Source organism: Penicillium concentricum, assembly GCF_028827145.1.
Source record: "Penicillium concentricum strain IBT 3081 chromosome Unknown utg000002l_segment0_segment0, whole genome shotgun sequence".
NCBI classification, from domain to species: Eukaryota; Fungi; Ascomycota; class Eurotiomycetes; order Eurotiales; family Aspergillaceae; genus Penicillium; species Penicillium concentricum.
Genome location: NW_026622755.1, coordinates 6,673,429 through 6,686,783, shown reverse-complemented (window position 1 = coordinate 6,686,783; position 13,355 = coordinate 6,673,429). Strand labels below are relative to the sequence as shown.

General features: G+C 48.8%; 4 protein-coding genes across 4 annotated transcripts; 3 read left to right on the top strand and 1 right to left on the bottom strand.

Moving 5' to 3' along the window:
• Nucleotides 1-284: 284 nt before the first annotated feature.
• Nucleotides 285-1,004, bottom strand: N7517_006252 (DNA-directed RNA polymerase core subunit RPO26; the record flags this gene model as incomplete). The annotated part of the gene is made up of 4 exons (XM_056723982.1): nucleotides 285-318; nucleotides 378-497; nucleotides 559-828; nucleotides 967-1,004. The coding sequence occupies 4 exons, from the start codon at nucleotides 1,002-1,004 to the stop codon at nucleotides 285-287; spliced, it is 462 nt and encodes a 153-aa protein (XP_056580232.1).
• Nucleotides 1,005-1,266: 262 nt separating this feature from the next.
• On the top strand, nucleotides 1,267-3,033 carry N7517_006251 (C2H2-type zinc finger protein; the record flags this gene model as incomplete). Its single annotated transcript, XM_056723981.1, has 2 exons — nucleotides 1,267-1,348; nucleotides 1,406-3,033. The coding sequence occupies 2 exons, from the start codon at nucleotides 1,267-1,269 to the stop codon at nucleotides 3,031-3,033; spliced, it is 1,710 nt and encodes a 569-aa protein (XP_056580231.1).
• A 2,656-nt stretch (nucleotides 3,034-5,689) lies between these two features.
• Nucleotides 5,690-9,509, top strand: N7517_006250 (uncharacterized protein; the record flags this gene model as incomplete). Its single annotated transcript, XM_056723980.1, has 4 exons — nucleotides 5,690-5,705; nucleotides 5,780-6,142; nucleotides 6,200-6,354; nucleotides 6,408-9,509. The coding sequence occupies 4 exons, from the start codon at nucleotides 5,690-5,692 to the stop codon at nucleotides 9,507-9,509; spliced, it is 3,636 nt and encodes a 1,211-aa protein (XP_056580230.1).
• Nucleotides 9,510-11,288: 1,779 nt separating this feature from the next.
• On the top strand, nucleotides 11,289-12,932 carry N7517_006249 (Major facilitator superfamily domain general substrate transporter; the record flags this gene model as incomplete). Its single annotated transcript, XM_056723979.1, has 1 exon — nucleotides 11,289-12,932. One exon carries the CDS (start codon nucleotides 11,289-11,291, stop codon nucleotides 12,930-12,932), a length of 1,644 nt encoding a protein of 547 aa, XP_056580229.1.
• Between the last annotated feature and the right edge of the window lie 423 nt (nucleotides 12,933-13,355).

Here is a 13,355-nt window from a genome sequence, read left to right as displayed (position 1 = left end):
GTGGCTTACGCTATAATTGCTTCTTCTACTCCATACCTAGATACAGGTTAAAGTAAGCATGTGCAGAAAGATAAAGAGGTCAAATTATTTTTGGATATGTTTTTTTTCCGTTCTAGATTCATGTACAAAGCCTCACTGGTGTCCATGTTTCATCAAGGACATCCAAGTCTCTTTTTTCGACGGATTCTTCGAATCCCAGAACTCCAAACGCTATGCTGAAACCCAAAGAAAAGCAAAAGACGAAAAACAGCCCGTGTGGAGAACGGTAGCAACCGTTCTGACCACTACAACAGCTCCTCGCAAGTCCAATCCTCATACCTAAGTCGAACATTGTTAGCTCTGGCTCGTCACTCATGTTTTGATAGAATCTTGCTTACCATCCATCAGGCAGGTATCGGCGAATGATCAGGGGAATCTTCTTCTGGTTCAATTCCTTCATGGCGATCTGTAGGGGATCGGTCTCACCCTCGAGGTCGACAAGTACCGGGGCATTCATACTATGTCAAATGTCAGCAAACCCAAGATAACGCGCAATCGTCTGTATCAGCAAGAACGTACCTGATTTGCAGGGCACGGGTACCGAGAACACGCGCGCGCTCGTACTTGGTCAAGTACGGGGTGGTGGTGCGCTGGTCATTGGGCACTTTCTTCTCGCGCGACTGCTCCATCACTTTTCCTGCGTATCCAGCATTGGGATCACCAGAGACAACGACATTTTCGCCATTGGTGGTGGGGTAATCATCTCCCTCAACCCCGTCTTCGCCCTCGAGGCCCTCTTGTTCCTCCGGCTCCTCGTCAAACACATCCTCACCGGGCTCGTAGTCGAAGCTGCGCACACCACATTGTTAGAAAATGGGTTTAGACAAGTATATGTGAACACATTGTGAAGCTGCCTGGAGGTGAAATGGAGGCAAAGCTCCTTTTGCGCCTGGACCCCGGGCAATCTGGTGAAGGGAGGTAGCTTACGTCTCTTCGACGTCGTCGTCGTGGCCGTAGTCAGACATAATGACAGTTAAACCTGTAGAAGGAGCGAAGTATTTGTAGGCCGAAGCGAGCGATGAAAGACCAGAGGTATGAGAGACAACTCGGGGGTCGAGGTGGGATTTGATGCTAAAAATCTTGGGAGCGGAAAAACTTCCTCTGTGTTGGCCGTCACCGCCTTTCTGGCAAAAATAAAATTATTGGTTTGACATTCACGTCCGATCTTCCTCGTGCCTTGAGATACTTTTCTTTCCTGAATTGTCCTTTTTAGGGCTTCTTCTCATAATGGCCATGAAACGTAAGGCCTCATCGGAGGGGCTCACTACCCCTAAGCGACACCAGAAGCAGAATGTCCTGGACAATTCCGGTAAGTTCACTTCAGATAATATCCGATAAAGTGATCCAATTGCTGACGATCCTCCAGACCTGATTTACGAGGAGACTCACTCCGATGATGAGTACTCGGCTCCGGGTACTCCGAGTGTAATGAGTGAAGACATGGACGGCTCTCCCGCGACCCCATTCTCGGCCACCTCTTCCCGACAGAGGTACCCATCTGAGCTCAAAACCCTATCTTGCACGTTCGAGGGATGCGATAAGGCCTATAATCGTCCGGCTCGACTCCAGGAACATATTCGATCACACAACAACGAAAGACTCTTCAGGTGTGAGTTTGAGGACTGCGACAAGACATTCTTACGCACTACCCATCTTCAACACCATGTCAAGAGTGCCCATACAGGTGTTCGAGACTATGTTTGCGACTATCCAGATTGTGGGAAGAGCTTTGTGAACGGTTCGCGGCTTCGCCGGCACGTCGCTACGCACGATGGACATGACAAGTACCGTTGTACCGAGTATCCACCTTGCGACGAGACATTCCGGAAGCATTCGACTCTACAGAAACATATCACAGTTGTCCACTTGGGTCAGAAGCCATTCCCATGTACCTACGTGGATCCAAACACCAACGAGAAATGCAAGATGGCTTTTGACAAGGCTGGTAATCTACGCACCCACCAGAGCCGGGTCCATTCCGAGAAGCGATTCACTTGCGCAGAATGTGCCGAAAAGATGGAAGCCAAATCATCAGATATGGGCGACGACAATGCAAGCCAAGATGTATCATTCCCCTCGTATGCCAGTTTACAAAACCACATTCGGATCGTTCACCCTCCCCAATGCCCCGAGTGTCCATTGGTCTGTTCCACAGCACGGGGACTGCGGCGCCACCTCGAGATCGCCCATGGCAACGTGACCCTTGAAGAACGAAAGACATTCCCCTGCACGGTCCCCGACTGCGGTCGCAGCTTCACCAAGCAAGGCAACTTGACTGTCCATGTCCGCACATTTCACCAAGGCGAAAAACGGTTCGGCTGCGGCGAAACAGATTTCTCAGCCTCCAAGAAATTAGAGGGATGGGACGGCGTCGGTTGCGGTAAGCGCTATGGCAACAAGTTGACACTCGAAGATCACATCCGCACCGCACACATGGGACTCCCGAATGCCAGGAAACGTCGTCAAGCAAAGATGAGCAAAAAACCAGCGCATGATTCCGTTTCTACTCTTTCTGCCCTCACAGGCCAAGGCTATGCCGAGGAAACAGGACGACAGATCGCTTGCTTCTACCACGAGTCATGCCCACATCGTTTCCATCGCAACTACGATTTGTGGGTACACATGACCACCAAACATACCTGCACCGAAGACGAGGTGCAGAACCTTTTCATGCAGCGCGCTTTGCTTACTGATGAATCCGGTCCTGGAGGAACCTCAAACTCACTTGGTATCTACGGTCTTGGATATGACCGGGACAGTCAATCGTACTACCACCAATCCTACATGGCAGGAGACCACTCCTCGGATATTGCTTTCGGTTCACAGTCGAACGATTCGTCCTATCTCCCTACCCAGCCGGGCTTGGATTCTGATTATTTGATGCAAGACGATTTTCCAGCGAGTGCAGCCGGCGATATTGATTCTATGATACCCAGCCACAATCAGATGGCCCTGGTTAACCCTGTTGATGCTTACCATGCGATGGAACAGTAGATGAGGGTATTTCTACGATGTTATGATTATCTAGCGTTCTTGTTGCGTATGTATGTATCCATGGACTTCTTAAAAGTCCCTATCTACATCCTGTTCGCTTGGGTATGTACGTTTAGCTTGTCAAATTTAATCCACAAATGGTCAGCTTCTTAATGAATTCAAATGAATACCGATCACCTATCTATATTTTTAGCCACCATAGCACCTGCCCTGTAGACTAGGGTCTCCGCGTCTTATTATAACTAGGTTATTCCTCCTAGAAAAACCTGACCCCCAGTGGTTGAAAATATTGCATGAGATAGTGGATTTGAATTGGCTGTATGGGATATCTTAAACTACCAAATACTGCATGCTGTGTCGGTGTCTGTATTCATTGAAATATTCTGGGATGTTACTCAGGGATTGCTGAAGTTTAGCCACTTCCTCGAATGGACCAAAGAACAGTAAAGAATATGCGCAAATGATCCAGGGAGAGTGTTCGCTTTCCAACCAGGAAATTATGAAGCTATAGTATCTGGTAAATCATTTAGGTTGAAGCCGATCACGAAATGTGAGACTTCTCCTCGCATAACATCGAGTTTATCGCCCTGCTCAGCCCTCCAACGCAGGAATCTTGACATTTGCTCTTCGGATACAAGCTCGGGGGGCGATATCTGTGCATAGCTCTGATCAACATCCAATGCATCAAGAAGATGTGTTAGGTTTTTAGCATTTCTAGCTTGGGTTGCACGTTGTGGAACTGTGTCTATGGGCATCTTGGTCAATGCTCGTGGGTTGGATAGGATGTAGAGATCCCAAGGCTGTTGCTCCCGGGCTGGGTACTTCTAGAAATGATTTTGAGGGTCAGAGAGAGAGAAAGTGTAGCGGTTGACTGCGCAGAGGGAGATATCCGCTTGAGAGGTCGATGCCGGCGTCAACCAGGAGATCAGAGGGAAGTGAGGGAGAGATAGAGGAGCGTGGTTCTTTTTGTATGGTCCTAGAAACAGACAAACAAACAAGTAACATTGGAATACATTACATATTTATACATAGAGAGCCTCATGGATATCTAGATTTGATATAAACCCCAGGTCGGAGATAAAGGACAAAAAAGGAAAAGGAGAACAAGCTTATTTCCAAAACAGGCATAGACGGTGATATTAACGGAACCCCACAGGTATAACCTTGAAATTTGTATTGGGAGAGGGAAATGGAAATGAATTGCATTTTTAGATCCCTGCCACATGGCTGATCTACATTTTTTTTAGGGTATGACGCGTTGGGATCTTCATGGGGCCATGCTGATCCTATGCTGCAACAACTCGATCCATTTGATCTATGCCAAGACTGCGACCGGCTATATAATCGGTACGGAGGTACGGAGTTATCCTCCGTACTCCGTACCGAGATGTTCATACTAGCCACATTAAGTGCAAAATATCCTTGGAATACCATTGGGTTCGGTTATCTGAGCAAAGATTGTGGGCGGAGTGCCCTGATGCAGGAGTGAAAAGGCCCGTGTGTGCTCATGAACTCCCAGGTCCCGGCGGGGTCAAAACAGGGAACAGCATGACTGCCTAAATTGTACGGAGTAGGTACCATGAAGTACAACATAGGTACAAAGTTAGGATTAAATAATACGTGTCAAAACAGGGTTCCCCAGTCAAGGAAAAAATTACGCGTGTTCAAGCGCCGATTATCTGTGGGCCCGTCGAAAGGCAACGTGTGAGAGTGTGAGAGTCTCATTCAAGTGGCAATAGAACTGCAGAATGCCAAGTTGAGTTACTTCCGACTGTCCATGTTTGGTTTAAACCCCATTTTTAGATCCAGTGGCGGATCTTGGCCGGGATTGTTATAGAATTAAGGGGGGATTGAAAAAAAAAAAGGAGATATAGGGGAATAATAACATAGTTTATATGTACTTTCCGTAGTTATTTCCAACATAAGACATTCAGCTATATTTACCCATATAATGCATACTAGTCTACTTATAGTTCGGGTTGTCTCTCCACCGATGATCCAAGACGGGTCCATGAAAAGGAAAAAATAAAAAAACTCAGCCTTTGTTGAGGTAAAGGAAAACAAATGAAGAGGAAATTGGCTTGGCTTCGGCTCTTTTAAGTATCACAAGAGATATAACATATTATATATTATTGCAATTGGTGTAGCGTGGAATGACGGGTGTTTAGTCGCCTCCGGACTTGCCAAATGACCCACGGTACTCTCTCTCTCTCTTTCTATCTCTCTTCTATCTCTCCAAGCCTATTATTCCTTATTTCAATCCCCTCTCTCTCTTCTTCTGTCTTTTGTCAAAATAATAAGTTAATCCTGGTGATTAGCGAAGGTGCTTCCAAGCTTGTAACGTCATCTTCCTTGGCAGAGAAGCTCGATTTCCCTAAACTCCGCCCAACCGCTCGTTTCTCTTCATTCTTATTCTTCCAGGTTCGCCTTTGTGCGGATTTTATGGATTGATCCTTTTCAATTCCCAGGCGCAGTCGCTATTTGACAGTCTCTCGTTCAGCGCAATCGACCTGCCTCGGACAGTTTCCTTTTAAATCCCACCACGCCCCAGTCTCTCTCCTTACTTTCACGACGTTGCACAGTCTAACCTAGTGAGGGGTAATACTTCAAAGTCTACTGAGGTTCTTGTCCGGTGGCACTATCACGTTCCGGCGTCATGGGTCGTTCGCGTGGTAAGTCGATCCTTTGCGGGAATGCCGGGTATGGAACTAGAGCCCGTTATTGACTCTCCCTTGCGTCTTACTAGTCCGCTCGTTTATATCCAGCCTTGGGGGATCGAAGAACAATGGTTCTAGTAAAGAACGCAGAAAATCGTCGGGCAACGTTACGCCAGTGGCCAACGCAACTCTGTCCGATACACCACCCCGGTGGCAAACCACTCCCCCCGATACACCATCTCCCCCGACCGGATTATCCCCCGTGAGCTCTGGGCCAAGAGGTGGAACTGGGTCACGACCGGCATCCATGATCGTCTCACGCAACCCGCCTCTCATGCAGCAGGCGGGCGATACCCCACCGGAGCTGTCGCCAATATTTTCATTCCTCAATATTCACACAAACAAGGTCTATAATGAAGGATACTTTCTAAAATTGAATGATCTAGATTCTCGTAAGTGAATCTTACCCCCTGCCACCTTGCGGGGAAAGGCGGGCTAACACGTGGCAGACGGACGGCCTTGCGGTGATCGGCAATGGGTGGAATGCTACGCACAACTAGTCGGAACTGTTCTTTCACTATGGGATGGCGCTGCGCTGGACGCAGCAGGTGGTCAAGAGGTTCCGGCGACCTTTATCAATTTGGCCGATGCGTCTATCAAGATGGTAAGCCTTGACCTCCCAGAATTATCAGACTTGAACTTATCAGTTACTTGCAGCTTGAGACTCTTCCGATCCAAAATGGAGCTATAGCACCTTTGAAAAACGTACTCAGCGTTTCTTCCGCGGGCAAGAATCGATACCTCTTACATTTCAATTCTTTCAACTCACTGACCCAATGGACTGCGGCAATTCGTCTCTCGATGTTCGAACACACATCTTTGTACGAAGCTTACACCGGTTCATTGATTGCAGCGAAAGGAAGAACTCTCAACGGAATCAACACCATTCTGGCCCCTACCAAATTCAAGTACGAAGATTGGGCGCGTGTGCGATTTGGAGCAGGAACCCCGTGGAGACGGTGCTGGTTTGTGATCTGCCCGCCAGACGAAAAAGAGCTCCAAAAAGCGCGGAAATTGTTGAAGAAATCGGCATATGACCGCTTGTCAATTCCTGTTACCGGAAACATCAAGTTTTACGAGACGAAAAAGACGAAAAAGGCGGTTCCCATTGCAACGGTTACCCAGGTTTACTCGGCATATGCGATTTATCCACAATCCAAGGCTCTAATTGATGCATCCACCCTGGTGAAGTTGGAAGGACGGATTACCACACATTCGCCTGATTCTTCCTCGGAGGGGCTTGTCTTTATCATGCCTGAGCCGCATGCTGCGGTTTCTGGATTCGAGATGATGCTGCGCTTCCTTTTCCCGACATTCGACACTTTCAATCTCTATGGCCGTCCTACTCGCCTGGTGGCAGACACTAATCACATTAGGAGCATCATGTTTGCCTTCCCCAAGGAGCGACGCTACGGCTATCTTGATGTGCTGGATATTGCCAGTCTTCTTCAAACCCCTGGAAGCCAAGAATGGAGCGAAGCTCAATGGAGAAAACAGCTCAAAGAGGCAACACAGCGTCGAATTTCATCCGGCAGGAGCAGAACTAATAGTGTCAACAGCGTAAGACCTCGCTATCGCTCGATGTCTGGCCGAAACAGCGATGTCCCTATGGACTCTACTCGTCGCCAGTTTGCTGGTTTCGAGAACAAATCTGAATTCAGCAATTCTACTGAGGCGATTATTCATGAAGTCCCGCAAAGCGAGGGCTCACCCGTTGTGTATCATAACCGCGGGCTTTCTGATACCACGGCCTTCAACGCTGGCTCTCGGCTAGGCCAAGGACCTTTAGTTGAGAGCTCACCTGACTCGTCTTCTCAAGATCTGATGCACCGTGGTGTTCCAGCGGTCGCTCCTGTCGCTGAGAGTACCAGCTCCGGAAGCGACCCAAATCTCGGCCATTTCCATGGCCCGCCAGTCGAAGATCAGCTCCCTCCACGCACCCCACCGGCTCCTGTTGCAAACCCACCCGAGTTTTCGCATGGACCCAAAGAGATGCCCACTAACCGGCCAGAGCCTTCTTCGGAACAGAGGTTGGCAAACAACCGGATGTCACACGCAACACTTTCCCAACTCACATCGGTCGGAACGATGGGACTGAGCGCGGCAGCTGCCGGAGCTGCATGGAAGAGCCACCAGGCACAGACCACGAACAACCAACAGCCCCAGGACAGGAGCTTGAACAATGTCTACAGTCCGGAGCCTGTTGCATCCACCAACTCTCTTGCAACTTCATCAAGTGACGAAGGCCTCGGTCTTGCATTCCCACTCCGACCTCCCCCAGTTCCGGAGCATCGCCCGAACACACCTAGTACTACCGGCAGCCCACGGCGGTTTTCTCCCCAGCAGTATTCCCCTCAACGGATGCAAATTGACTCCAACAAACCCGTGCGACGCAAGCCACTCCCCCAGCAAAACCTTTTCGGGGTAGAGCCACCCTCACCAAGCGAACCGAGTTATGATGATCTTCGCCATACCCTTGATGAAGATGTGCTGAATAAAATTGCTCCTCATCTTCCATCTCCAGTCTCATCTACTGGAAAAAGAAACGGAAATGAGGATGAGAGCATTTATGATGATGCATCGACGGTTTCGCCTGACTATGCTAGCACCCACGATTCTGTCTACAGCAAGAAATCCGTCGCGTCCACCAAACCCAGAATGGGTGTCATGAAGACTGTGGGAGTCCCCGCAGTCAAGGATTATGTCATTGGCGATGCTCGTTATACTGTGGATAAGCCCCCGACCTCGAACCCGGATATTCCCACTGTTGACTTCGGCCCAACTATGACTTATATGCCTACCACCGGACGCCCGACCACATCAGACACCCTAAGAAGACCTGGCCACCAACGCAACGATTCGGCGGGAACCAAATTTTCGGTTCCTACTCAAGCAATCGATCAGGCTAATCCCCGGCCTTCCAGCCGGGATGAATTTCGACGGAGCGTGCTGTGGCAGCCTGGCATGGCTTCCGGTCGCCCTGTCACTCCAGGTGGGGGTCTCACTCCGGAGCAGTTCGTGCAGCAACGCGCGGCACCCAGCCCCCCGATGCAGCTCCACAATCGCACCCCTTCAAATCCCATGTCAGTGCAACGCCCGGCATCTGGCGACTGGACACAATATGCCCGTCCTAATTCGCCCATGAACACTCAGCGGGATCCCAACTATCGACCTTCGTCTCGCGGTGCCCAGACCATGCTTAAACAGCACACCGATGCTCCAACCAATCTTTCCGCTCGTGAACAGGAGCACGTTGCCCGCATGACTGGCTCTTCATTCTTCAACCTGTCAAATGACAACCGGAGACCACAGGCGCCGGTAAACCCTATGGGCCTTGTCTCGCACATCGACGCGCGGGAGCGCGAGAAGCGTGAAATGAGGGAGGGAATGTCGAACCAGGCGGTTCAGCAGGCCATTGCGCACCGTCAGCAACACCTGATGCAACAACCTATGATGCACCAGCAACAGTATGCGCCTCAACAGTTCTCCCCACCATTCGCACCTCAGCAGATACCCCAGCAGGCTAGCTCGGTGTATCCGTCCTCTGTATTCCCGTCTCAGCATGTTCGCCATGAGTCCATGTACAACATTCCGGGTGCCAGCCACACATGGGATGCTCTAAACCAGACGATCCGCCCTGACGAACCCCGTCGGTCGTCCTGGTACGGACAACTTGCGCAGGCTCCTCCAACACCGCCTAGCTATCAACAAAGCCAGCCCTACGGTCAAGAGCAGAGGTACTACAGCTATGCTAAATAGACTGTTCCCTCTTCCCTCGGGGCTGACTATGTCCCCCTTCCATCTTTTCGTCACTACCTCGACTTTCCTTTCTGCCCTTCCAACTCCTCATTCCTTGCACATCATTAGCAGTATTTTTTTTTTCATTATGTTCAACTCGCCATTCTTGCATACCTCTCAACTTTTGCGCCTGGCTTCCAAACCGTTCCTCTTGCGCACGGTCCTTCTCCTTCCTCTCGTCAACATCGCTCATTATCATTTCTTTATCTCTCATTGCTTTTTTTGCATCACGCATCCAACCGGAGTTCCAGATTTGTGTGGTGGGGTCGTCCCTTGATTTTCATGCGAATCGCTTGCTTATCTATCATTATATTGGGGTTGCCTTTACTTGTTTTTTTATTCACATGTTTGTTCTAACATGTAGATCAGACTCATGAAAATATGCGCCTGTATGTACGCGGTATAGATTGACCATGAATATTCAACCAGGCGATTACTATTTGTCCTTCCATCTTTTTTCTGTTAATGAGTGAGAATCCTGTAGTAGTAAATAGAATACGTATATCGTAGACAAGTAGTTGCAACGACGGCTTGTTAGAAGAAAGTTAAAATCATAAAGCTCCGGTATATACGGGACTACGTTGTAAAGCTTATATTCCAAGGCTGAGAACAGATGATTCCTGCTTTCAAGCTCGGAGACAACGAGAGTCACGATTTACACAATCGGGACATCTGGTAATCGAGTCCTATTACTTCTAAACTTGCACCATGGAAATCCAGAATGAGCTACCATATGCGAGAAGTTCCTAAGATATGTAACCTACGACATGTTCCACACTTCCAAGATTATTAGTCTACCATATCAAATCCAGATTCGGACATCCCGCGCTCCATAGTTCATACGAAAATAGTAAGCCGAGCGCAAAAACTGGCCAATCACGAACAAGGATCGCTACAACAAGATGCATCTGTAGTATGATCTATGCGAACTCTTATACAAATACAAGAGTAGAGGGCCGCGTATGTGGCCTTGTGGTATCTTTTTAGTAGTCTTTTTACAACATAGATGTCCAAGATATTTTTTCCCCCTTTTCAGTATAGGTAGACACTAGAAAAAGGCGGAAACAAATACTTTGTGCAAGAGACTTTTGTATTTGATAGCTGAACTTCCTCTATTGGTTTAGATTATTCTGCGCCACGCCCTATACCTAGTATGTAGTCTGATGTGACGTACCCCCCTGTACTTTCTAGAATTTGCTTGAAACTTTTGGTCTTCGGTTGTCTTTTGTGATAGTTAGATATCACGTGTTAATTTTGTACACTTTACTATCAATTGTCTTACCGGACATAGATGTGTTTTACGATATAGAAGAATCATTAGTACAAGAGAACATTGGCAACATTGAACATTTCTCCACTCCGGTTCTGAATTGAAGATCAAGCAATAAATCTGATTGAACGTAAAAGGCTTTCAAATTCGACGCTTGACGTAGCTGGGATGACGTCATTGGGGGCGGCCCGTCAGCCGTTCGACCAATACTAGAGAAGGGAACAGGCTTTCCCCCAGATTTCAATGAATATCATTGGATATTTGATTCAAGGGATCGTATAACTTGTATACATCCTAGTATCGAATGACCATGGCTATTCCGATATATAAGAGGCTGCTTCTCAACTTCTTAACCCTGTTATCGTCTACTCTTCTACATGCATAGAGACGTTCTTTTCTTTATTCTCTATATATACCATTGTGGACCCGATATATCTATACAATAGACCTCAATAGACACAGCTTACCAGATGGCTGTCCCAATGGACTCCCCGGTTTCTGAGAAGCCAGACGAATCAAGCTTCAAGGATGAAGCTAGCCCAGCAAATAAGATCAAAACAGAACGGGGTGTCGGCACCCACGCCGAAAATGCCTCCAACTCCGACACATCAAGCCACGAAGAGAAACCCGAACTGCGTACCGGCGGCAAGCCCGAGCTAACAGAAGACGACTGCTACGAAAAGCTCGGCTTCTGCTTCCCAGTATGGAAGAAATGGATGATTCTCAGCGTCATCTTCGCGGTTCAAATGTCCATGAACTTCAACACGGGTGTCTACGCTAACGCCGTCCCCGGTCTGACCGAAGAATTCCACATCAGTGAGCAAGCCGCGCGAGTCGGACAGTGCGTGTTCCTAGTTGCATACGCATTCGGATGTGAGCTCTGGGCACCATGGAGCGAGGAATTCGGCCGCTGGCCCATCATGCAGCTCTCCCTATTCCTCGTGAACATCTGGCAAATTCCCTGCGCCCTCGCACCAAACTACGGCACAATCGTCGTATGTCGTGTCCTCGGCGGTCTCAGTTCCGCCGGAGGCTCAGTCACCCTTGGTATGACAGCCGATATGTGGGAAGCCGACGATCAAGGCTACGCAGTCGCCTTTGTAGTTCTCTCGTCGGTAGGCGGATCAACCGTCGGACCCTTTTTCGGCGGTATGATCGGCGAATGGCTCTCCTGGCACTGGGTATTCTGGATCCAATTGATCGTCGGAGCGGTAACGCAAATCATGCACTTCTTCATCGTCCCGGAAACCCGCACGACGATCCTAGTCGACCGTGAAGCCAAACGCCGCCGCAAGAATGGAGAAGACATCTGGGGCCCGAACGAACTCAAAACCCCACGTCTAGACCTCCACGACGTCCTGCGAATCTGGATCCGACCATTCGAGATGTTCATCCGCGAACCAATCGTCCTCTTCCTCTCTCTCCTATCCGGTTTCTCCGACGCCCTAATCTTCGTCTTCACCGAGTCCTTCGCTCTGGTCTTCGAACAATGGTCCTTCAGCACCCTAGCCGTCGGTCTAACCTTTGCCTCAATCCTCATCGGCTACGTAATAGCATACATAATGTTCCTACCCGATATCCACCGCCAAATCCAAACACGACGCAAATGCGGCGCAGCAAGTCGTCTCGCTGAACGTCGTCTCCTCCTCCTCCTCTTCATCGCACCCCTCGAACCAATCGGCCTCCTTGGCTTCGCATGGACATCAACGGGTCCGCCAATCCCCTGGATTGCGCCGTGCATCTTCGCCTGCTTGATCGCAATGGCAAACTTCGCAATCTACATGGCCACCATCGACTACATGGTTGCGGCGTACGGACCGTACTCTGCATCTGCGACGGGTGGTAATGGCTTCGCGAGAGACTTCCTCGCTGGTATCGCGACCATGTACTCTGTCCCCATGTACCAGAATATGGGAGGCAAGTATCATCTCCAGTGGGCGAGTACGCTGCTCGGATGTGTGGGATTCTTGGTCTTGATTCCGATTTATGTGTTCTACTGGAAGGGTCCGGATATCCGGGCGAAGAGTAAATTCGCGCAGCAGCTTGCTGCTGATCGCGATAGGACTACTGAGAGTAGGAGGACTAGTCGGGCGAGGGCTTCGGTTGTGGCTTAGTTGTGTTTGGGATATTATATTTAGCCTTTGTATTTATATTGAGATGACTACCTTTGGTAGATGTATGATTTATGATAATGTTCAACTTTCAGAGTATTACTTTTGCATGTTGAGAATCCCAGTTCGCAGTAATTAATATGCTCGGTAGTGATAGGAATAAACAGTTTGACACTTAGGTGTTTTAGAGTAGGGCATATGTATATATACTTCCGAAAAGGGAAGGTGGAACCATGCCACGTGCTAGTGGATACATCAATCCCTCAAGTGTACAATTAAATCAGGTCCTACCTGCAAATATATTTTTCAATCAAAAAGATTTGATGTTATTGATAGATGAATAGTTACATCTTAGCCCAAAACAGCGCAATGGCAAAACATTTATAAAGGTATCTCAAAAACGCCACAAGTGCCAGCTTCCCTCTC